Below are 24,505 nucleotides of genomic sequence, written 5' to 3' on the forward strand. Positions count from 1 at the left end.
CAAAAGTCAAAACCTTGAGCCATATCCAGAATCACTTACAAAACATAAGACAAAGCACAGGGGGTGTAATGGTTAGCATTACTGCCTCACAGCACTGAGGTCATGGGTTCAGTTCCCACCATGGCCCTAACTGTGTGGAGTTTGTATATTCTCCCAGTGCTTGTCTGGGTTTTCTTCAGTATCTCCGGTTTCCTAACACGGTCCAAAAATATTCTATTAGGGTAATTAATGTGTATGTGTGTCCATGTGATAGGGAATATACTGTATTCTATATCTATAATGGGTGCAGTGTGTGTGTCCCTGGGTCCAGAGGGGGCCCACGCTGTACACACACTGCACCCATTTCTTCTATATACTTACCTTTCTAGTAGCTAGGTGTGGGTCACCTCCTCTCCCGAGTCCCGTAGCCGCAGCAGCACTGTTAGTGCTCTGTCTGAGCACTAGAGACTCTGGCACAGTGCCAGAGTGTACAGTGCATGCGCAGGTCTCCGAAAAAATGTCCGCCACGCCATTTTTTTGAAAACTTGCGCATGCGCTGTAGACTCTGGCATTGTGCCAGAGTCTCTAGTGCCTGTGAAAATCCACCCACACCCACAACAGCTGCGACTGCAGGATCAGAAGATTCACAGGCCAAAAACTGCATCATACCCGCAGTATGGTAATTCCAGGCACTGCATGACTCGTGGCTTTGGCTCAAGTTTGTGTTTCACCAGTTCATAGAGATAAATGTGGACAGAATAGAGGGACAGATTTATTAAGCCTGGTGAAGTGATAAAGTGGAAGGTGATAACGCACCAGCCAGTCAGCTCCTAACTGTCATTTTTCAAACCCAGCCTGTAACATGGCAGTTAGGAGCTGATTGACTGATGCGTTATCACCTTCCACTTTATCACTTCACCAGGCTTAATAAATCTGCCCCACAGTCGGCCTCTTTCTTTTTTTTTTTTTTTTTGTAACTTCCCCTACTTGCCAAATTGTGTTCCAGCACTAAAGGCGGGTTACACACTAGCCGATGCAGGAATGCCGGCGGTAAACGACTATATCGTTGAACGATTTAGCGTTCAACACTATAGCGCATACACATGGAACGTTAACGTTATTCACGAACATGCAGCGCAGCCTGACAAAGACGGGTGGAGCCGCATGTCAGCTCAATATTGGTGATCACTGAGCGACGTGCGGGAGCGTGCATCATTCATCGGTCACCAATATTGCCCCCATACACACCGGACGATATAACCCTAAAAATAAACGATAACGACATTTATTTCGTTATCGTTCATTTTTTAGGCTAAAATCGCTTAGTGTCTATCCCCCTTAACAGGTACAAAGTGATACAATGTTTTGGAAGGTGGGAACTAAACTGGACTACAGCAAAGAATAAATGTGTGACAGTCTTTGGGATGGTTATTGCGTAGTGGCTGCTTCCCAGTGCTGCTGCTTGTAATGTGTCACTGAAATTATAACAACACTGCCGCTTGCTGGAGATGCCTGGGAAATCTTTCTGACAGTGTAAAACATTGTTATTTTCCACTGAGATTCTCACAGCAGTCTGGGCTGAATATTAAGAACTAAAAAATCTTGAATTACAAAGCAAGAGTCAGTACAAATAAATACTACTTACCCAGCATGCCTTGCTTTGCAGTATTAACAACTATCCTAACTGGCTCACCACAAGACTAACTACTGTTCTGTCACCACAAGTTATCTCTGGTACATGGGAGCTTCTGAAATTATGTTTTTTTGTTTAATTATTATTATTATTATTATTATTTATAAAGGTTTTAATATAAGATAGGCAGTGAAAACAATAGTTCCACATACTGTTACTGTCATTATATTTTAAACATTCACAGACAGGGGGAGTGGGATTTTATGCCATCATAGCCCCTCATGCCCCTTTATATGTCATCATATGTCATCAGACCCCTCCATGTGCCCATTTATATTCCAGCTGCTCCACATGCCCATTTATTTGACATGGTAGCACTCTCACACCCAACAAAGCCCCTGAAGTCCCTTTATATGTAATTTGTTCCACAGGACCCTTTATATTCCATCATAGCCGCATTATGCCCCTTTATATGCCATCGCTCCTCTTCAGCATGCCACTTAATATGCCATCACCCATCAGAAAACTTAATGTCCCCACTCCGCTAATTTGACTGCACTACACACCCCAAATTGCCTGTATGGCCGTACCCTCCTGGAGGAGATATGGAGAGGGATGTTTATGGATCCCGGTGCCACTGAGAGTGCTGTAACCCTGAGCAACCAGTCCCTAATTGTCGTTTTCTAGAAAGGAAGTTCAGTATCCAAAGTAAAATTGCTAATGACATCTGTAAGTGAAAAGTAAATGTCTTTCATTTCAAATTAGCTCCTAAGAATGTAGTTAGTATTACTTTTGAATTTGTCATTTGTACTAAGCTTGTACATTTTTCTGTCAAAACTAGCAGTTTTATATTTGTTCCCACATGTTGGTTTAAGATGTGTTTTTTTTTTTTTTTTTAAACCTCCTCTAAAACAATGCAGGGGTCGGGCTGACCTTGTGTTTCCTCCCACTACAAGTCCAAAGCTGCTCTGTACCTAATATACAGTTGTGTGCCTAACATACTCTCCTTTCTGCTTTCTGTACTTATTGCTGAAACCCAAAATGTTCACTGTTGTTAAAACGTAATTTTATTTAAACAACTGTTAAATTATTCTGCTCATGTCATAGGTCACTGTTGTAAGCTCTAAGAAACTTGTGTGCAATGCCAAGATAATGTCGAACTGTATCTCTCCCAGTACTTACAAACAGGTTCAGTATGATTTACCGACGGTTATAATCCCGACAGCCATTGACCGACAGTCAAAATACGACACGTTCAAAATACCGACATTCATTATGCCGACATAGTCAGAATACTGACATTTGAAATGCCGGCATGTCAAAATACAGGCATGAGTTTTTCTGGGGGGTTTTGTGTCAATGTCGACATAGACACCGTCTAAGGGGTATTTTCAATTGCAGTCGAAAGCTGCCGTCTGTCAGAAAGACGGCAGTTTTCGACTTTTTTAGGTTGGAAGGGGTTCCGACCTATTCAATAGACCCCTAATTTTTCCGACAAGTCCGGAATTCCGACTTGTCGGAAAGCACGTGGATCGCCGGAATAGGCGCCGATCCCTGTGCTTCTGTCGGAAATGGGGCCAGACTATCTCAATCCGACTTAAAAAAAAAGTCGGATTAAGGCGATGAGACGGGGGAGTGGGGCGGCGGCTATATGAGGCAGCAGGGCACACGGCAGCAGAGTGAATGGCGGTGATAACGGCGCGTAGCTATGATGCTGATATAGGAGGCCAGCACGGATCCTGCCATGGCCTGGTTGCCCCCGGTTACCTGGCCTGCTGTAATACGGTGACAGAGATCCCCCCCAGGGAGTCACAGGCAGGCCGTGCATGCTGTACCACCACCTGAATTCCCACTGCACTCCCCTCCGCGCACACCAGCAGCTAGCGCGAGCCCCGGCGCCATGGACAGGACACCGGGAACAGCTGGATTTGGCCACTCATTGAATAGACCTTATCGGATCCATACCGACAAATGCATGTCGGAATGGATCCGACAGCAATTGAATATACCCCTAAGTGTACCGCGTCCCCTCGCATGGCGAGCGCTTCAGGCATGATGCCTTGCTGCACTCAGCACACTATTATATTCCCCCTCTAGGTCCACTGGGATGGTAAAGTATGAACAAGTCTGTTTTTGGTTAAAAATTCCTTAAAAACGCATGTCGGTATTTTGACATGTCGGCATTTCAAACATTGGTATTCTGCCTATGTTGGCATTTTGAACATGTCGGCATAATGTCTGTATTTTGACCGTGACTGTATTTTGACTGTCGGTCAGTGGCTGTCAGGATTATGACCGTCGGTATTGTGTTCGTCGGTAAATCAACTGCTACCCCTTACAAATCCCAGCAAATGTGCAGATGGCCCAACCAGGGGCATATTAACAAAGGCGGAGGCCCATGTGCAACCTCCTCAGTCCAGGTCCCCTCCTCCGTAGCCGGTATCCAGCAGTGTAATAGACTCTGAGGACTAGAAGGGCACAAACTCTAATGGTGCGGTGGCGGTCATTTTCCCTGAGATTTCCTTACCGAGCATGTGTAAAACCCGAGATTTATGGAGAGAAGCTACCGCTGGTAGGGGACTCCAGAGGAGTATTGTAAAAAATGGATGCAGGGTGTGCATGTGGGCCCCATTACACTCAGGGGCCCGTGTACATGGCACACACTGCATCCATTATATGTACGCCACTGGGCCCCACCCTTTTCTGTCAGGTTCCAGACAGTTCACTCAAATTGTACATTGCAATTCTATTAGAGGGTCAGTTACATAGCCTCTTATGTCTGTCCAAGCCCTTGAGGGGGCTAGTCTCACCCCATGGTAACTTAGCATGGGCCCCTACCACTGCATCGCCCCGGTGGGCCCTTCATACCCCAGTACAACAATGGATGGAGGAATGGGCCAGAAAGTGATGCCTGTACTTAATTTCCCGTAGGAGAAGCACTGGTCCTACACTGACATATTCCAATTATGCAGGACTGGCAAGGATATGATAAATGTTCTTCTAGAATTTTTCTCATAGGGATTCATGATCCGCAGCCTACTTGAAGAAAGACCTTAAGGAACATGAGCAAATTAATACCAGTGTGTAATGCTTTCGCTATTAGCGCATTGATCATCCATAAGGTGCTATTTCAGAAATATTTGTACATTTCCACTAAATAGCAGTGGCACTTTAATTGTAATTTGTATCTTAAATATTCTATTTTTTTTTTTTTTTAACCGGTTTACAGGGAATACCAAATTCCTCTCTGTATTTGGTTTGGCCTGTGTTTCTTTATCTTAGTCTGATGTTTTGCAGTGAACTGAATTGCGTAATCTGGAGAAACTTGGGAAATGATAACCTGGAAGGGCCACTTTAGCTGCCATACTGTAGCTGCCTTAGGGAATAAAAACAGCAGTACATTAAACGTTTGTTAATTCTTCTCTAAGACGAATGTACTGATATCTCAGCACGTATTCATAAAAAGGATACTTCATGAATTGTGGTATTTTGTTATTATTTGTTTTAGCATTGCTCAGTTTGTAGTTTGGTAGGGGGTTATTTATGAGCATCTAATTTAATAAGTAACAGATGTCAAACGTACTGAGGGCTAAGCATTTGGAGGTCGAGTTCAGCAATGGGGCACATATTTCTGGTGGATCGGACTCCCACTATCTACTGCAATGTCCGGCCCCTAAACGGTCAGGCATACCGGTGGCTTGCTGCTCTGAAACTCAGCACTTTCCTCAGTAAATGTGTTTTTGGATATCTGCTAAAATACACAATGCAGTATTCATGAGAGGAATAAAGAGGCCTTGAAGCTGAACAAATCAATCGCTTTGTTTAGCTGGTGACATTCTACACAGTCCCAAATTGGTTCAGAAAGAAAATACATGTTGAAGAAAACAGAGTGAACACAACAGGCAGCCAGTCCCATTGGAGAGAGATAGTATGACGTTGTGATCTGCTAAAATTAAAAAATGGGTAAGGGTCATTTATGAACTGGAATAGTAACCGTCCTCTCAAGTGCTTCACTAGGTGCACCCTTTGCATATGGATGTGCATGACGGAATGGGAAGCGAGTACATTTTGTAGAACATAGGTTGCATTTTCATGACTATTGTTCAGTTCACAAAATGGCTGTCTTCTCTTTGTGTTAGGGTAAGTCATCGACGGTTATTACCAAATGAATGATTAACGTCCAATAGTAGACCGTTTTATCAACAATGGTGAAGATCCAAAAGTTCTCCACCATCGATGGTACAGAGCCTACCGATGGGTTATTTTTTTTCTACATGGTGACACGACAGTGGCATACCCTGCCCCCTGATGCCCCCTCCCCCACAGACCAGTGAGTAATAGAGCAGTGATGACCATTGGTGGGTGAAAGCATAAATGGTTCCACAGTCAATGGTTCGTACCAGCAATGGTATTATCGATGGTAAGCCTCAGCAGGAAACTTGGTGCATCTCCAAACTTTTGCATATTATCACTTCCCTGCAACTTGTCAATCCGCTTCTTACTTTCATTTGGGATCTCTCAGAGATTGCGACAGCTGTCTCTCTCTATCAGGATCTCTCATCCTTAAACTGTTTATTTTCTGCTGCTGCCCTCAATTTGTCGCCCTCACTCTGGAGCTACTTCTCCGTCCACACCTCCACACTGCCTTTCATAACAGCATCAATGCTTCACTGGGGTGGTGTAATGGTTAGCATTACTGCCTCACTGCACTGAGCTCATGGGTTTGATTCCCATCATGGCCCTAACTGTCTGGAGTTTGTATATTCTCCCCGTACTTGTGTGGATTTTCTCTGGGTACTCTGATTTGCTTCCACAATCCAAAAATATACTGGCAAGTTAATTGGCTCACAAAAAATAAATAAAAAAATGAACCGTAGTGTGTGTGTGCGCGCGCATGTAGATGGGCCAAGTGGTTCTTATCTGCCGTCAAATTCTAACTACCGTGTCAGGCAACTGCTTCCTCAGGATCAGAGAGCTTCTCCTCAGCCTGCTGACCATTACTGACACTCGATTGAAAAGACTAGAGAGTATTGGGGCACTAATCCACTAGTTAAGAGGTATAATACAAATTCACACTTAACCTTTACTAATCCTTTTGGAAAAAAACATATATAACACCTCACAAGACAGACAACATAGAACATACATAATGATTTTTTTTTTTTGTCTAATTCTGACAATGAATTCATTTTTATGGCTCATGTATAATGATCATTGATATACAAAGAAATAATTAGAAGTATTTAGGAGTCCATTGTTGTCAGCCAATTAAAACCTAAATGTAAGTATAAATACCGATAACAAGGAATATGATTCCCCTGGTGAAAGTCAATTATACAATGTCAAAGAATAGGCAACTCTCTGGGTGGTTACAGACAGCCTCACATATGCAGTGATTCCATCACAAACCATACATTGAATCACAAGCCTAAAATGATATACAGCAGAGATCCTGTATTGGGTGAAAAGCTGCCACAGTATATTTATGATTCTTGTGCACACATTACACCTGATAATGCCTTATTAATCAGTTAGCATTTATGTAGCCGTCGCCAACCCGACGCTCGCGAGCGACGGGTAGTTTGCTGACGCAATCTGGGCAGCTCGTCACCCGGGGTCCTGCTGACCAACCTCCCGTGCGCACCCTGGGAGCCCAGTGAGATGCCAACAGCATCTAAGGGCAGCGATCACCTCTGCCTGATTGACAGGCAGAGGCGGTTGTGGGGCAAGAGGGGGCATGCCAACGGCATTGGAACGCCGTTGAAGAGTCGCGGTCCGGACACCTCAGGCGCGTCCGGACCATTGTGGGGGCAGACTGCGGCGGCTGCGTGACATCACATGCAGCCACAGCAACCCAGGAAGCAAGAGCTGTTCTGGCAGGGAGCTAATCAGCGGTTGCAAAAGCATCGCCACCGTGCGATGCTTTTGTACACTTGCGGGGGGGGGCAGGGTCTGACATGCGTGGCGGGCTAGCCCTGTGCTGGGAGTTTTCCCCGCATGTCAGAGAATCTGGTCGCAGATGTGCTATATTTAGCACATCTACAATCAGCTATGTATCGCCCTCTCTGACAACTTTGAAGAGCGCCGGATAAGTGTCCACTACGTTTTTCTTTATTTATACATGTTAAATGTTAGGATTTGAAGTCAATCCACCCATTTTGTTTCCCAATTTAAAACAGGGGTATAACACCCCTCCTCCCCAATCTCCCCTCTCTTTTAACATTACTGACCTCATCTGTCCTCTCTGCAACTGTCAGGTTATTGCACCCCAAAGGATTATGGGGGCTCTAGTCTCCTGTAGCAGTGCAGCTCCTAGAGAAAAGAAAGTGATACCTTGTGATTGTGGGGTATCACACGTTAGCGGCGGGATGTAATACAGTCCAAGATCGCCAGAGGAGCAGGTTGCCAGCCGATCTCGGACGTTTTTTTAAAGGGACAATCACTTACAAGGCAAAACCATGCCTTGTAAGTGATTGTCCCTTTAAAAAAACATCCAAAATCGTCCGGCAACCCGAACCTCCGGCGATCTTAGACTGCATTACATCCTGCCGATGGTATTAGTTTGCAGGAATCCAGCCTGTCTCAACAAAGTGGTGTTTTATCTGGACCTATAACATAGCTAGATCCTTGGAGCAGTAACTCTTTAATGTTGGGGCTGTAAAGTAGTTTGGAACACAGCAGAATCAACGACAACAACAAAAAAGCCACAAAAACATTCATTATTTGAAAGTAGATCTTTATTTAGAAATAAACTTTTATGCGGAATAACTTTGTGCAACAATGCATTAAAAAGCAACCTTTAGCCAACAGTAGGAATGTTTTTTAAAAAAAAACTAAACAAAAAAACAAAAAACAAACAAACAAAAAAACACGTTAAGCATATCGTTGTCATGTTGAGGAGACGTTTTGTCAAAAACACTATGGATAGAAAGAAATCCAGCATTTATCCGGTGACAGGATAGGATTATGATATGCTGACACTATGGCATGTAACTATGAAGACAGGAGAGGTTAGATGAGATGTGACATGTAGGGTTCATGTGGTAGAAATGGATAACTTGGTTTCTAGAGGCAGTGTTGGCCTTATAACTCCAGTCCTTTGTACACACTGGAAGCAGCCATTTTGTGGGTTAAACCAGTATATGGGGGAGATGCATCAAGCCTCGGAGAGAGATAAAGTACCAACAAATTAGGTTCTAACCACTTCTATAATTTCACACGCTGTACTAGAAATGTTAATAGCTATAGGGTAAATCCTGGGAAAATGGTAGAGGTAATTGCCTAACAATTGAAAACTAAGGGCAGCACAGTGAAAAGCTAGGCAACAAAACTTATGGAAGAGGTCAGGATATGGTACATCTAAAGGAGCAAACAACATACTATTCAAAATGTACAATATTGGGGAGTCTCATCATTTTTGCCAGCCAGTTCCACACGCACCAAGTCAGGTGCTCGAGGTGTTGTCAATGTAAACGGTTTTCAGAGGCCGGAAACCCAGGGTCCTGCCAGTAACTACTATAGACAGCAAACCTTTGTGCTTAATAAAACCTATGTTCTTTATTGTACGTGTAAAGTAGAGACGACTAGTGGGTATATTTACTAAAGTGTGAGGTTTTTTTTAGAAGTGGAGATGTTGCCCATAGCAACCAATCGGACTCTAACTGTTTTCTTCTAGAAGAAGCTAGATAAATCTTAAGTGGAGTCTGATTGGTTTCTATAGGCAACATCTCCACTTCTAAAAAACTCACACTATATTAAATATACCCCTAGAGGTGTATTCATTTAGGATTCATAAGGGTATCTTATCGGGATCACTCATATGGCACAGTAGGTAATGGTCTGACAACTCATGAGTACAGGATTTCTCATATATAAATGAATTAGGAGGATAAACTGGGCAGGCCAAAATAACACACAGGGGAAACCCACCCAGCAGCCCTTCCCCCTTGAAACAGGAGGATCAGGTATCATTGTCCCAGCAAAGCAGCTTTATTTGGTTATTTTTTTATATTATATAACATTAAAACATGAAAAACACTTCCTTGAAGTATAAGGCATGCAATGGTAGCATAGTAAAAATAAATATATATGAAGAAAGTCCATGAAGTATTGGTCTAGGATTACATCTTGCGTGGTCTTCTGAAGAAAACTTTAGGTAAGGGTCTTCCAGTTCTTTTGAGATCTCCAGCCTTGTAAATATGTAAATATATGTAATCCAAAACTGCTACAAGTTCAGAATATTTGCAAAAAAGAATATGAGCAGCTGCACACAGGGACATGAGAACGCTCCTACTGGATTGTGTGTGTGACAGGATGGTAAGAGGCACAGGGTTCTGTGGGCATAGACCCTTCATCAGGCACAACACCGCTACAGGTAAGTGGTGGGTACAACCCTTACAACATCAGTGATGTACATTAACAGCTAATGAATGAGACAAACAGACTTAACTTCAGAATGCCGACAGGGGAAGGGGTAACTATTTTACCCTTCCCCTGTCCCCTACCCTAACCCCCCTGGGGTGGCACCAGGGCTAAGATAGTGGGGGTAGCGGCTAGGGCTAACCCATCCCCCCCTCCCACCAGTACCTAACCTTAACCACCACTCGGGCCCTAACCCTAACAGTCACCCCGACACTTACCTTCGGGATGTTGGTGCTCCTGCACCAGGAGTCCGGCGTCGGTCACATGACCGCCGGCATCCTGACTGCGGGGATGCTAACCGTGTCCCGATAGAGTCTCGGCACATGTTAACCGAATGGTGCAGAATAAGGTGAATGACACCTATCAATCAAAGCACCAAGCATTAGTTAATATGGATAAGTTACTACAGCAATATGTATAAGTTACTAAGGTTTTAGTTTCCATTATATTTATTTCAGATTGTTACAGTCACCACAAGGGTACCTCGATGTTATCTGCACAGTGTTATGTGGCATATAACAATTATACGTCAGCTGATCTCACCTGTCAGCTGTCAGTGCAAGTCACTCATGCTGTAAGGGTTATATACCACCACTCACCTATAATTGTCCTCTATCTTATGAATCTGCTGTGCCCCTGAGTCACCATTCCAGGGATAAATACTCCAGGCTTAGTATACAGTCTCTCTGTAGAACGTGGTCTTGTTTTTGCAAGCTAGTCACTGAAGGACCTATGGAAGTGGCTCATTTCACAAGTCAACAGGAGCGGCAAGTGACACAGGTCACCGGTAGAGGCAGGTGTGCAGTGTGCTCTGTCCCAGCAAGTTCTACATCACCAAACCTTCTACGCTTTATGAAGAGAGACGGTGATATTGTTCAGAGTTTTTGTGTTGTAAAGACATGCAGGGTTCAAACCCTAAACTTTCATCTTATGGATCTGCTGGCCCACCCTCTGTTCCCTTTGTTGGGGGCGGAGGTGCTGCTCGCATCTGTAAAAATAAAGATTTGATTACATTCCACAAGTTTAAATAGCTTTACATTCTGGAGACTACAAAACGTGTGATCTATTTATTACCCGTTATTTATATAGCACACACATATTTTCCACAGAGCTTTACAGAGAATAATTGTCTATATATCATGTGAACATATAGATTGCCCATTCACATCAGTCCCTGCTCCAGTGGTGCTTACAATCTATGGCCCTCATTCCGAGTTGATCGCTCGCAAGGCGAATTTAGCAGAGTTGCTCACGCTAAGCCTACGCCTACTGGGAGTGTATCTTAGCTTCTTAAAATTGCGACCGATGTATTCGCAATATTGCGATTACAAACTACTTAGCAGTTTCAGAGTAGCTTCAGACTTACTCGGCATCTGCGTTCAGTTCAGTGCTTGTCGTTCCTGGTTTGACGTCATAAACACACCCAGCGTTCGCCCAGACACTCCCCCGTTTCTCCGGCCACTCCTGCGTTTTTTCCGGAAACAGTAGCGTTTTTATCCACACGCCCCGAAAACGCCGTGTTTCCGCCCAGTAACACCCATTTCCTGTCAATCACACTACGTTCGCCAGAGCGAAGAAAAAGCCGTGAGTAAAAATACTATCTTCATTGTAAAATTACTTGGCGCAGTCGCAGTGCGAATATTGCGCATGCGTACTAAGCGGAATTTCACTGCGATGCGAAGAAAATTACCGAGCGAACGACTCGGAATGAGGGCCAATATTCCCTACCACAGGTACACACACACACACACACACATTAATGGTAGGGTTGTTTTTGTTGGGAGCCAATTAACCTACCTGTATATTTTTGGATTGTGGGAGGAAACCGGAGTACCCGGAGGAAACCCACATAAGTACGGGGAGAATATACAAACTCCACACAGTTAGGGCCATGGTGGGAATCGAACCCATGACCTTAGTGCTGTGAGGCAGTAATGCAAACCATTACACCATCCGTACTGCCCGGGTTCACTACGATATGCCGGCGGTCGGGCTCCCGGCGCCCAGCATACCGGCGCCGGGAGCCCGACCGCCGGCTTACCGACAGTGTGGCGAGCGCAAATGAGCCCCTTTCGGGCTCGCCACGCTACGGGCACGGTGGCACACTACGCGCGCCACACTATTTTATTCTCCCTCCAGGGGGGTCGTGGGCCCCCACGAGGGAGAATAAGTGTCGGTATGCTGGCTGTCGGGATCCCGGCACCGGTATACTGTGCGCCGGGATCCCGACAGCCGGCATACTGAAGACCACCCGTACTGCCCCACTAGTGACCTGCTTGTAATATTGTGATTGGTACCCACAAAGTTCTGCCAGCACAGTGCTGCCCTCCTCTCTGCTATTAATATTTGCCCGCTGCAACAAGGACTGGGACGATCAATGGGAAAGGACCAGAAGGGAGAGCAGAACTGGACCATGGGACCTCCTAGTGGACCCAACCAATAAGAGGATAACCACATCACAGATAAGCAGCACTTTGCATTTCATCATAAGTCAACAAATCAAAACTAAAATGAGGTTTTGGTGGATAAATTCTTTACAAACTGCGATAATGAAGATCAGATCATGGTTACAACTAAAACAGGACATGACCCAATATATAATGTTACAGTCACAGCGGCTGTTACCTAAAAGCAACTTCCAAAAAAAGGAAACAAAAACATTTCAACATGTTCAAGATGTCAGTATTGACCATGTTGACACTGATTTTATGCAGACGTTGGGCCTGATTCAGACTGGAACGCTGCAGTGGCAGCATTCGCAGTCTGAATCCCTGTGGTGTGTACGCACGCGCAGTAGCCGCACTGCGCGTGCACACACGTGAGATGCAATGGCAACTCACTGGTGCGATCGCCTCCGCCTGATTGACAGGCAGAGGCGGTCATAGGCGTGTCGGCGGCATTGGGGGGTGCGGTCCAGACAACGCAGGCGTGCCTGGACCATTTGTGGGGAGGGCCGCGGCGGCTGCGTGACGTCACACGTACAGTAGCTGCTGCGGCCAAAAACATGGCGGGTAGCCACCTGCCTTCGGCGTAGGCAGGGAGCTACTTGCCAGGTGCGTAGGCATCGCCACTATGCGATGCTTTTGCACGTGTGTTGGGGGTAGGGCCTGGCATGGGGGGGGGGAGGACTAGCCCTGTGCTGGCCGCATGTCAGAGATTGTGATTGTAGATGTGCGTTTTTTTTATCACCTCTATATCACCCCATTGTTAGAATGTCGACTTGCTGGTTTTTCTTCTCATTCTGAGGGAGATGTACTGTATGAAGCAGTGATAAGAGTGGAGAAGTGAGCCAGTGGACAAGTTGCCTCTGACAACCAATCAGCTTTGAGTTAACATTAATCACGTGCATTCTATAAAATTATAGGTAGCAGCTGATTGGTTGCCATGGCCCACTTCTCCACTTGCCCACTTCTCCACTCTTTTCACTCCTTTATACATCTCCCCCTATGTCCCTAGCGCTAACCCTAACTACAACCCCAACCCTAACCCTCAGAGAAATGGCGATATTCTGTAAATACTGACATTTTGAAGATGTCGACATTAATGTTAACATTTTAACCATGTAAACATCAATGCTGCCCTTCTTCTGTCGACACTGTGAATGTCGGCATGTAAGGCTGTGCCAGACCTACTGCCTAGTACTGAGCTCTAAAATATTAGCAAATATTCTCCCACTTAGGGGTAGATGTACTAAGTCTTGGAGATAGATAAAGTGGATGGAGATAAAGTACCAGAAATCAGCTCCTAGCTATCATGTGTTTGAAAAAGGACAGCTAAGAGCTGGTTGGCTGGTACTTTATCTCTCTTCAAGACTTAGTACATCTACCCATTAATAGGGGAGCCTCCTGTGTGCTTTCTGGAAAACTGTATGGGAGGGTGGCAAAAAGAAAATGTGCATGACATCTTGCCGATGGGAGGGTTCCTTCCATCTCTGTCATACAAGTCTTTGGGCAAGTCCAAATACGTCCGCAACCAGTGATTTATAACAAACTGCTCAGAGTCAATATACCAATCTCTTATGTGAGGGTTCTTTTAAATTGACAATGTATTGCATGACGCCATGGTGGGATGACATAGTAAAGCTATGTCCACATGATTCTACCCATAAAAATGTCTCCTCAGTGCAACCTTGTTCATGGGTGGTGCGGAGTGGACCTGGCTGGAAAGTACTTGGTTATGACAGTGTGTGGCCGAGGAGAATGTGTGGTAAGTGGCAGAGGAACACAGTCCCTATTTGGTACCCAGCGTTAATAATATGAGGAGCTACTCCCTAATGCCTGCTTGGCTCATTACTATTAGTGTTATCAACTCACTAGGGGGGTAATTCTGAGATGATCGCAGCAGGAATTTTGTTAGCAGTTCGGCAAAACCATGTGCACTGCAGGGGGGGCAGATATAACATGTGCAGAGAGAGTTAGATTTGGGTGGGTTATTTTATTTCTGTGCAGGGTAAATACTGGCTGCTTTATTTTACACTACAAATTAGATTGCAGATTGAACACACCACACCCAAATCTAACTCTCTCTGCACATGTTAAATCTGCCTCCCCTGCAGTGCACATTGGGGGTCATTCCGAGTTGTTCACTCGTTATTTTTTTCTTGCAACGGAGCGATTAGTCGCTAATGCGCATGCGCAATGTCCGCAGTGCGACTGCGCCAAGTAAATTTGCTATGCAGTTAGGAATTTTACTCACGGCATTACGAGGTTTTTTCTTCGTTCTGGTGATCGTGATGTGATTGACAGGAAGTGGGTGTTTCTGGGCGGAAACTGGCCATTTTATGGGAGTGTGTGAAAAAACGCTACAGTTTCTGGGAAAAACGCGGGAGTGGCTGGAGAAACGGAGGAGTGTCTGGGCGAACGCTGGGTGTGTTTGTGACGTCAAACCAGGAACGACAAGCACTGAACTGATCGCACTGGCAGAGTAAGTCTCGAGCTACTCAGAAACTGCACAGAGAAGTATTTTCGCAATATTGCGAATCTTTCGTTCGCAATTTTGATAAGCTAAGATTCACTCCCAGTAGGCGGCGGCTTAGCGTGTGCAAAGCTGCTAAAAGCAGCTTGCGAGCGAACAACTCGTAATGACCCCCATTGTTTTGCCCAACTGCTAACAAAATTCCTGCTACAATCAACTTGGACTTACCCCTAAATGCAGACAATAGTGATAAATGTTAGTGTGCATGCCCACTTCACGTTATTTGAAACATGCCAGCCACAACTACTGTGTGAACATTATAATGGGGAAACTCCAATTCAAATCTTTATTAACCACGGGAGAGACATTGGGACAGTACACTGTCACTTATATGTTTGAAGCCTTTTCAAAGGCCCAACATTTACTCTATAGCATACTGTATAAGGACAGAACCCGATCAACAAGGGTTTAGAAGTGGTGGAGAAAGCCCTTTCCTTTATCGGGTGTGAAAGTGTGTACACCCTTCTGCAAAGCAGGTGGTGCACTCTACCCCTTTATCTCATGAGATCTTATTTTCCGGGATAGGATTATTTACATCCTTGTATCTGCGTGCCAGACACACAGTCATGGGCTGATCAGATCGATCGATCGATGAGTGACAGCAGAGACAGAAGAAAAGTGATCATCCTGCATCAGTCTGTGCTGATACTTACTGGTCTCAGGCGTGTTGCTGCAAAGTCTGGAGAGCTCTGAGTGCTCCCTGAACCATTCTGTCTGGAGTCTGAAAAGTTAACAGATAAAATAACATTGATTGATTCAATACAAAGCAATGCCAAAATACTCTGCAATCCCCCGAAGACCTGGCCAGGGATCAGCTTCGCAGCCCAAGTAAGACTTCTTGTAAAATATTAAATACCGGTTTCTGTAGCCGCAGTTCCCTGTAGAGAAGGGCTGGAGAGTGGGTCAAGCATGGGAGGCAGGAAGGCGGGTGGTGCTGGTGACGGGAGATCCTACAGAGACACAAACACAGCAACAAGTGACCAACACTAGCTTTAATTAGAGAAGAGCAATGGTGAAATAAAAAAATGACCCAGTGTAATATAGTACAGTGCAGAATAAAAGACGCCGCAAAATGAATAGAGGAGCTTTGTGAAAAGGAAAGACTGGGTGTACGGTACATACAGGGGGAGGCAAAATAACCTCCCAGGTTTTAAAGGTTAACAAAAAGGCATGTGTGAATGCTATTCAAAAAAGAAGCTTAGTTAGGCACTTTGATATTACATCCATCTCTTTAGAAAAATAATTTCTGTGTTACGTTAACAAAAATTGATTATGTTAAAGCCTATACAAATGTACGTAACAGTGGAATGTGCACTTATACTATATAAACCACTGATTGCTCAAAACATTACATAGGGCAGCACGGATGGTGTCATGGTTAGCATTACTGCCTTACAGCACTGAGGTCCTGGGTTTGATTCCCACCTTGACCCTAACTGTGTGGAGTTTGTATATTCTACCTACGTTAGCATGAGTTTCCTCCAGGGGGTCGGGATGCCGGCAGTCAAGAATACCGACCGTGGCATCCCGATGATTAGAATCACGACAGGGGAAGGTGAGTACACTAACCCTCCTCCTCTCTCCCCGCAGCCTAACCCGAACCGTCCCCGGTGGCCCCTAAACATAACCCTCCCCCTTCCTGCTGCCTAAACCTATCCCCCACCGCCGCGCAGCCTAACTCTAACCCTCCCTGTGGGGTGCCTAAACCTAATCCCCCCTTCCCGCAGTCTAAACCTACCCCCCCCCCCCCCCACCCCATCCTGCAATATAACCCTCCCACCATGGCTTACCTGTCTGGTGCGGCAGTGTCTGCTCGTTCGTGATACTGGCTGTCGGGATTCTGGTGCCGGGCTGGAGACCCTATCCGGGATGCCGGTGTCTGTATTCTGACTGCCGGGATCCTATCCGGATCCCCATCCAGGTACTCTGGTTAGCCCCACAATACAAAAATATACTGGTAGGTTCATTGTCCCCTGATATAAATAAACCCTAGCATATATGTGTGTGTACATGTGGTGGCGCTGTGGAATGTGTGCGCTATATAAATTGACCAATTAATTAAAATTCTCAAAATGATGGGAGCTCAGAGCTATCTTAACATATGGGCTTACTGGGCAGCTGCCTCAGGGCCGCTCAATTCATGGGGCCGCCAAGTAGGGGCAGACTGGTGCCTCCAGAGCTTCTTGGGAGGCACATAGAGAATGCTGCCTGACCATTCCGATTGTGAATTACACACAATCAGAGCTACCAGGTAGAAGTATCTACCTGTCTCCCAGCATGCTGATTGGTGGATGGCTGGAATCATGTGGAGAGATGGAGTGGGACTGCAGGAAGGCTAAATTATGAGGATTTTTTTTATTTATTCCCGTGAATGAGTGTGTAGGGCCATAGTGCATTGCTTTGTCCAGGACCTACTATGCTATTAAAACAGCCCTGTGTGAAGTATAAAGACAGTAAAAAATGGATAAACATCCAAATATGTCCGATTAGTAGATGATTAAATAGAGGGTTGATCATTATGTATATTTATAATATCCGAAGATATTTTCTGTTTTAATTTCTAAGGGTATAAAAGTAAATTTCATATTGCTGGGGTTATTTTTTTTTAAAGAGATAACTAATGTTTTATTTATATTTTGAATAAATCATTTGGAGGAATGAAGAGAGACTGATATGGGGAATAGAATATAAGAGCTGCCTGTTCTCTTCCTCCCAGATATTGTTGAGCAAAATAATATTTACAGTACTCATTTCCATGCAAAGTGAATGTCAACCAACGTGCAACATTTCTGACCTGTGCCCCTCTATAAAAAGGAAAGAGACAAGACAAATACCAAACCATTGCTCTGAGCGTGTACAAAGAATGGCTCACGGAGTAACTGGCGGACAGTGACCAGTCTCTGACTGGAGAAATATAGCAGAAGAAAGCTGGACCTGGTTTGATTCTGCATTATCCCCTGATAATTCTTCAACAACAAGGGAGGGAAAGACTCCAAGTCGGCCATTGAATGTTCCTTTCCAGAAGCCGTCGTCAACTCCGCCTTCTTCTTTCCGGATAACTTGGATTATGGCACCTTCAGGAAAGGTGAGTTCCTCTTCGCTCTGACCTTCATAGTCATAAAGGGCTCTAGCAAGGGACACTGGATAAAAAAAACTAAGAGGTCATATAAAGAGGTTGTATGGTGATCTGTTCTACACAATAACAGTCTTTCTAATACGTCCTACCATCAAGTATAGCTGCTCCATGAGCCTGGAGATGTACTGATCTAGAGATGGAAAATGATAGGAAGCACCTGATTGGTTGACTGAGGACACACATAGCAGCTGGTGAGGCCACTCCAGGATGAATGAAGCAGACTGTAATCTTAAAAATGTTCTGCTAACGTGCACTAATTTATCTAGAGGTGTGTGAGTAATGCCCCTACCCAGGGCGCATGGCTTTGGACTAGTCTCCGGCACTGTCTTGTGGCACCAGTGATTGGCGGCTTGCAGGATGCCAGGAACGGCTACCACCCTACAGCCTAGACAGCTGCCTGGTGTTTCCTTAGGGCACTCCTGGTGCACAGCTTCTTTCTGGTCCTGATGGCCCAGCCCCTCGTCATGGCGTTATGATGTCACATGTATGGGGGGCAGGCCCTGTCACCTCCCTGCACATCAGTACTAGATTAAATTTTGTCATAAGTCAATTAACCTATCAGTATGTCTGAAAAGTGGGACTCAACCAAGCAACCCTAAGCAAATATGCCGAGAACATATAAACACCACACAGATTGCTGACTGGGGAGTAAACACATGACCACTATTCTGTGTGGCAGAGTTTGTGCTATAGGCTACATACAGTATGTACACATTCTAATATACACTGTAGTTAGTAAAGATAACTGCTGCACACTGCACTCTCTCCACAACTGCTAGTGAATTATGAAGAGAAAAGGAGAGGAAAAGGAAATGAGTTGGTCAGTTTAGATCTGTGACAGTGGAGTCTATTTACTAAGCCTTGGAGAGAGATAAAGTGGACGGAGATAATGTACCAGCCAATCAGATCCTGTCATTTTTCAAACACAGCCTGTGACAGGGCAGTTAGGCGTCCTCTTTATCTCATCCAAGGCTTAGTAAATAGACCCCCCAGTTTCTCCATGCTCCTTTGACAGTGGCAGGCTTATAGCTGCTACTGATATTTCCGTACAGGTTGCGTCTCCCATATCCAACATGCTTGGGACCAGAAGTATTTTGGATATTGTATATTTCCGTATTTTGGAATATTTGCATACCACAATGAGATATCTTGGGGATGATATACACCTTATACACGTAATGAAAAAGTTTGTATATGGTCCTAGCGCCAAGCTGTTTTGGATATAATGTGGGAAGCAGCTGCTAGACTAATTAGAGGTGTGCTAGTCCTCATTTTGTTAAATACTTATTTTTGAAATGTGGTTGTATGGCTTTTTCTTTATATTTTTTATATATATTTTTTTCAAACAATATTTTTATTTTAAGAAGAGAAAAAAGTCAATACAAAGGTGTACCGTAAAATATGACCAACACAGCAGCAATAAGCAGCAGAGGGTACACAAAGACATAGAATACACAACAAAACAAATTAACTAATCAATGCACGGAAAGTAAAGAAATCGAAAATGGATAATACTCTGAGGGCAAAAAAGAAAAAGTACATAAAACAGAGGAATATCAGCAGAGTCCAGGGAGGGGAGAGGAACAGAAAAGGTACCAGGGGGACCAGATTTTGTGGAAGGTCGGTACAGTGCTAGTTTGTAAACTAGTGATGTATTCCATTGAAGCAACAAAGTGAATACGGTTAAAAAGGGCAGTAGTTGAAGGCACCATTGTGGACTTCCAATGTTTGGCCATGAGGGATTTAGCTGCATTGCATGCATGGACAATAAAGGCCCATATAGACGGGCCGATGCAGGAGAGATGTGTGCTGAGCGAACCGCTCGGCACACATCTCTCCCGCCGCTCAGCACAGCGCGATCTGTGCTTAGCGTGCGGGGGGAGACGGGGGGCCGCTCATTTCACCCAGCGGGTGAAGTGAGCGACCCGCTAGATTGGCCTGCATGCAGGCCAATCTAGCAGCAGCGATAGCGATGCGCGGGGCTGCGCATCGCTATCGCTGTAGGGGGTACACACGGAGCGATAATGCTCAAATTCTAAGCAATCTAGTCAGATTGCTTAGATTACCGCTCCGTGTGTACCCCCCCTTAAGCTTATCCTGATGCTTGCTAACTGATGGGACCGGGGCACATAATAATGCAGTGGCAATGTTTCCTGCTATTGGAGACTCCTTTTTGTATTATTTTAAAGATTCTCCTTTGCTGTATTAAAAAATAAAATAAAAATTATACAAAAAAACAAAACAGTTTTGTTTAATATTTAATTCTATCTGGAACAATCTTATCTGGAGGCTAATTGCATTTAATTTAATGGAAATAGGTGACTGCAACTTGTAGTTTTGGGATTGTCCTGATAACTGGGGAATTCATGCTGACTGGTGACCGATCTCCAAATAGTTTAGATGTGAATAGCTAGACTGGTAAAGACAGTTGCTATGGTAACCATTAAATTCAACAAGTGCATCTCTCCAATTCAGATCGATCAGTCTAATTTTATGCAAATGTGCTTGTGTGACACTTTAGAATTTCCCCGTGAAATGCACAGAAACTATAAATGAAACCTACCTGTGGCATCAGACCATTCCAGCTCTGATATGCCAGAAAGGGATTTTCCTGCAGAGAGCCCTCTAGTGTCACTGCTGTGCACCGGATCACCCACTCGCTGATTAATATAGGCAATGTACTTTTCCGGTACGTATCCAACTTGTTCACTTTTGTTTCTTGCCTGCAGTGCACATGGAGAAAGGAACGCACTGTTACTCTAATAGCCTATTAGGAGATAAATGAATTTCATTTCCATTTGTGCCAGTATTGAACTCGCCACTCCTGAACTCATTCAACCTCGGATCATGTTAATTCTACTTTTGTACAGGTACCACATAATTCAATAATAGGGCTGTATGTACTAAGCCTTGGAGAGTGATAAAGTGGACGGAGATAAAGTACCAGCCAATCAGCTCCTCTCATTTTTCAAACTCAACCTGTCACTTGACAGTTAGGAGCTGACTGGCTGATGCGTTATCACCTCCCACTTTATCTCTCTCCACTTTATTATTTTCCAAGGATTAGTACATATCCCCAATAGAGAGAAACTATTTATATATATTTATAAAACAGACAAATAGCTGATCACTAGAATAGGACAAACTGTGGTATCTTCCTTAACCACTTGCCTGGCATGGTCGCATCAGATGCGACCATGCCTGCAAGTGCTCTATCTGACCTGGTCGCAGTCAGATAGAGAGTGTTAGCAGCGGCAGGGAATAGAAACTTCCCTCCGCTGCTGCTGTCAGAGGGACCGGAAGGTCCCTCTGCCTCCCTGCGCTCTCCCCCTGTGTCTGCCGTGTTGCTGATCACTGCTGTTCGGTCAGCGCGGCAGGATCCCCCCCTCCAGCGGCTGCAGACAATGGCAGCCGCTGGGTAGAGTAAATGAACCCTCCCAAGCCACCCCTAGACCCCCCCTGCATACCTGCAGGCTGTCCCGGCTTTCAAAATGAAAGCCACGATAGTCGCAATGTTCCCGAACGATGTTTCGATGTTTGAAAAATATTTAAAACATTTTTTTTTTTTTTAAATCCCTATTTTTAACTAAAATCATTTGGGATAGGGTTAAAGTCATGTTCTTCACTTATTTCACTCATAAAAACGACAATTTTGGAGCGGTTTTTGGCGAAATAAATCGTCAGTTAAGTGGTTAATAGATATAGATAAAATGCTTATTAAATGGGTCCCATAGTTTGGTGTACCGTTACGGTTAGAAAAGGCGCTGACATCACTGACCTTCACCCACTCTTCTACATCTCCATCTTCAATGACTTCCAGCAGCTCACCTTGAGTGACGGAAAGCTCATCTGACTGAGTAGCCTGAGAATGATATAACGATAGTAAATGACTTAGAAAATGAAGACAGATCACAACGTGACAAGAAGATACAAACTACATTCATTTTTACCCTTTATAAACAAAGTACAAAGTAAGACTAGGACTTGTTAAATGACTGGAGTCTTTAAGTGAGCGTTCTTGTCAGTGGCGGAACTGCCAGAGACAACGGAGTCGGCTGCCACCAGGCTCTAGCCCTGAACGGGGGCACCTCCACCGTTGTCCCCCGTTCCGTGCCCTAAGTTACTGCTGAAATAGAGGAGCCAGTAAGTCGGCACCCCACCTCCTGCAATGAAGGGGATGTTTGCGAGGCATTACTATGTTGCTGAAGACGCTGCACTGTTTACAACTAAATTGGTGATAGTGGACAGCGCTGGAGTATTATACAGAGCCAGCGCGTGTTGACTTTCACCCGCGCGCTGGTTTCTGAGTAACACGTGACCTGCCGGGAGAAAAAGGTCTTGCGGACAGAGAGAAGTGCCCCCGGTCTATTAGGGGATGCACTGGCGGCCAGGGTGAGGAGAAGGAGCAGCGCTATCTCGAGGGCAGCGGCGGTACAGGTGAGGGTGCCTGCGGTGGACTTGGACGGAGGGTGTCAGGAGAGGCTATTTGTAGTGAGTAATCTCTCAGTCCCCGAAAACAGCGCTGACACCTAAGTCTGATGAGGCGCCGGGGTCCTGATTAGGAGGTATAGGTAGACTGAGCCAGCGATCCTTCCCAGCGGGTGGTGCCCAGCCCCAAGAAGGAGCTAAATTAAAGGCAGTCAGCGGAGAAGGGAGCCCGCCACCTGCTGTGCCTGAACTTAAGATCTGGATTTGAGGACTGCAAACAGGTCTGTTAAGTCTTGCCACTTCTTACATATACAGTATCTCTGAAGAACCAATCAAAATTGATACAAGACCCAGTCATCATATTAATATATAGAGACATAAAACTAACCCTTACCCTCCCCGTCCTGTAGCCTAACCCTCCCCCTAGTGCCCAACCCTCCCGTCCCGCAGCCTATCCCTAACCCTCGCCCTTGAGTCTAATCCTAACCCTCCCGTCCTGCAGCCTAACCCACACCCTCCCTCCTATCCCTTCAACTAGTGCCTAACCCACCGTCCCGCAGCCTAAACCTTCCATCCTGCAGCCTAACCCTAACCCTCCCCGTGGGGCCTAACACTAATCCTCCATCCCGCAGCCTAACCATAATCCTTCCCCTAGCGACTAACCCTCCCGTACCGCAGCCTAACCCTTACCTTCCCGTCCTGTAGCCTAACCTTAACCCTCCCCCTAGTGCCCAACCCTCCCGTCCCACAGCCTATCCCTAACCCTCACCCAAGTGTCTAATCCTAACCCTCCTGTCCTGCAGCCTATCCCTCCCCCTAGTGCCTAACCCTCTGTCCTATAGCCTTACCCTCCCCCTGGTGCCTAACCCTAACCCTCCCATCTTGGAGCCTAACCCTAACCCCCCCTAGTGCCTAACCCTCCATCGCGCAGCCTAACCCTAACCATAGTGCCTAACCCTCTGTCCTGCAGCCTAACCCTACCCCTAGTGCCTATCCTTAACTCTCCCGTCCTGTAGCCTAACCCGTCCCCTATGCCTAACCCTCCCAACCCACAGCCTAACTCTTACCCTCCCCCCTAGTGCCTAAACCTTACCCTTCCATCCTGCAGCCTAACCCTAACCATGCCCCTAGTGCCTAACCCTCCCATCCCGCACCCTAACACGAACCCTCAACCTAGTGCCTAACCTTAACATTCAGCAGACTAACCCTAACCCTTCTGTCCCGCAGCCTAACACTACTAACCCACCCCTCCTGCAGCCTAAACCCCCCCCCCCAACCGCTCCACCCTTACAGAGCCTAACCCTAACTCTCCTCATAGAGCTTAACCCCACCCCCTCCCCCCATCCGCAAGCGCTCCCGGCATGAAGGACACTAGGCAGCAACACTTCTAATAAGTATATGGATACTGTTCACTATTTACAGTGAATCAATCAAACCCTAACCTTCTCTTATTAGTTAATCCAGAGCGGAGTTTGTACAGAAAGACGGGGCCCATTTATCAAAGATTGCATATGCAATGCGATATTAGCATCCAGGATCGCATTGCAATATGCAATTGTATCGACTGAATGTATGATCCCGTTCCTATGATGTGCTGTAAGGACTGCCAGCGATTCTGTGCCTAAACCTGAACCTGTGAGGACCAGAGCGGGTACGCAGAGAGGAGGCCTGTGATTGTGTGTGTGGACGGGAGTCGGGACTCGGGAGAGCAGCAAATAAGCAGCAGGCAGCAGTCATAAACGATATGCCAAAAAAATGCGGTGTGGGGTCAATCAGTGCCGTAACTAGGCATTTTAGCGCTGTGTGCAAGAAACGATAGTGGCGCCCCCCCCCCCCCCCCCCCCAATGTAAGATACGGGCAGTGCGCGCCGTAGGGGCGTGGCTTAATGGGGAAGGGGCGTGGCCACAAAATAATAGCAATTCATACTACGGTG

General features: G+C 45.5%; 1 protein-coding gene across 1 annotated transcript in view; it reads right to left on the reverse strand.

The window, feature by feature from the left end:
• Positions 1-8,331: 8,331 nt before the first annotated feature.
• Positions 8,332-24,505, reverse strand: part of FCHSD1 (FCH and double SH3 domains 1) — a 190,170-nt gene continuing 173,996 nt past the window's right edge. Inside the window, exons 15-20 of the mRNA XM_063928610.1 lie at positions 21,922-22,005; positions 20,707-20,866; positions 17,942-18,147; positions 15,864-15,957; positions 15,661-15,728; positions 8,332-11,021 (exon numbers count right to left, since the gene is read on the reverse strand). Coding sequence (XP_063784680.1) covers positions 10,962-11,021; positions 15,661-15,728; positions 15,864-15,957; positions 17,942-18,147; positions 20,707-20,866; positions 21,922-22,005 — 672 coding nt within the window. The 3' untranslated portion in view covers positions 8,332-10,961. The remainder of the gene's footprint in view (positions 11,022-15,660; positions 15,729-15,863; positions 15,958-17,941; positions 18,148-20,706; positions 20,867-21,921; positions 22,006-24,505) is intronic.

This window comes from Pseudophryne corroboree, chromosome 6 (genome assembly GCF_028390025.1).
Source record: "Pseudophryne corroboree isolate aPseCor3 chromosome 6, aPseCor3.hap2, whole genome shotgun sequence".
Classification (NCBI taxonomy): domain Eukaryota; kingdom Metazoa; phylum Chordata; class Amphibia; order Anura; family Myobatrachidae; genus Pseudophryne; species Pseudophryne corroboree.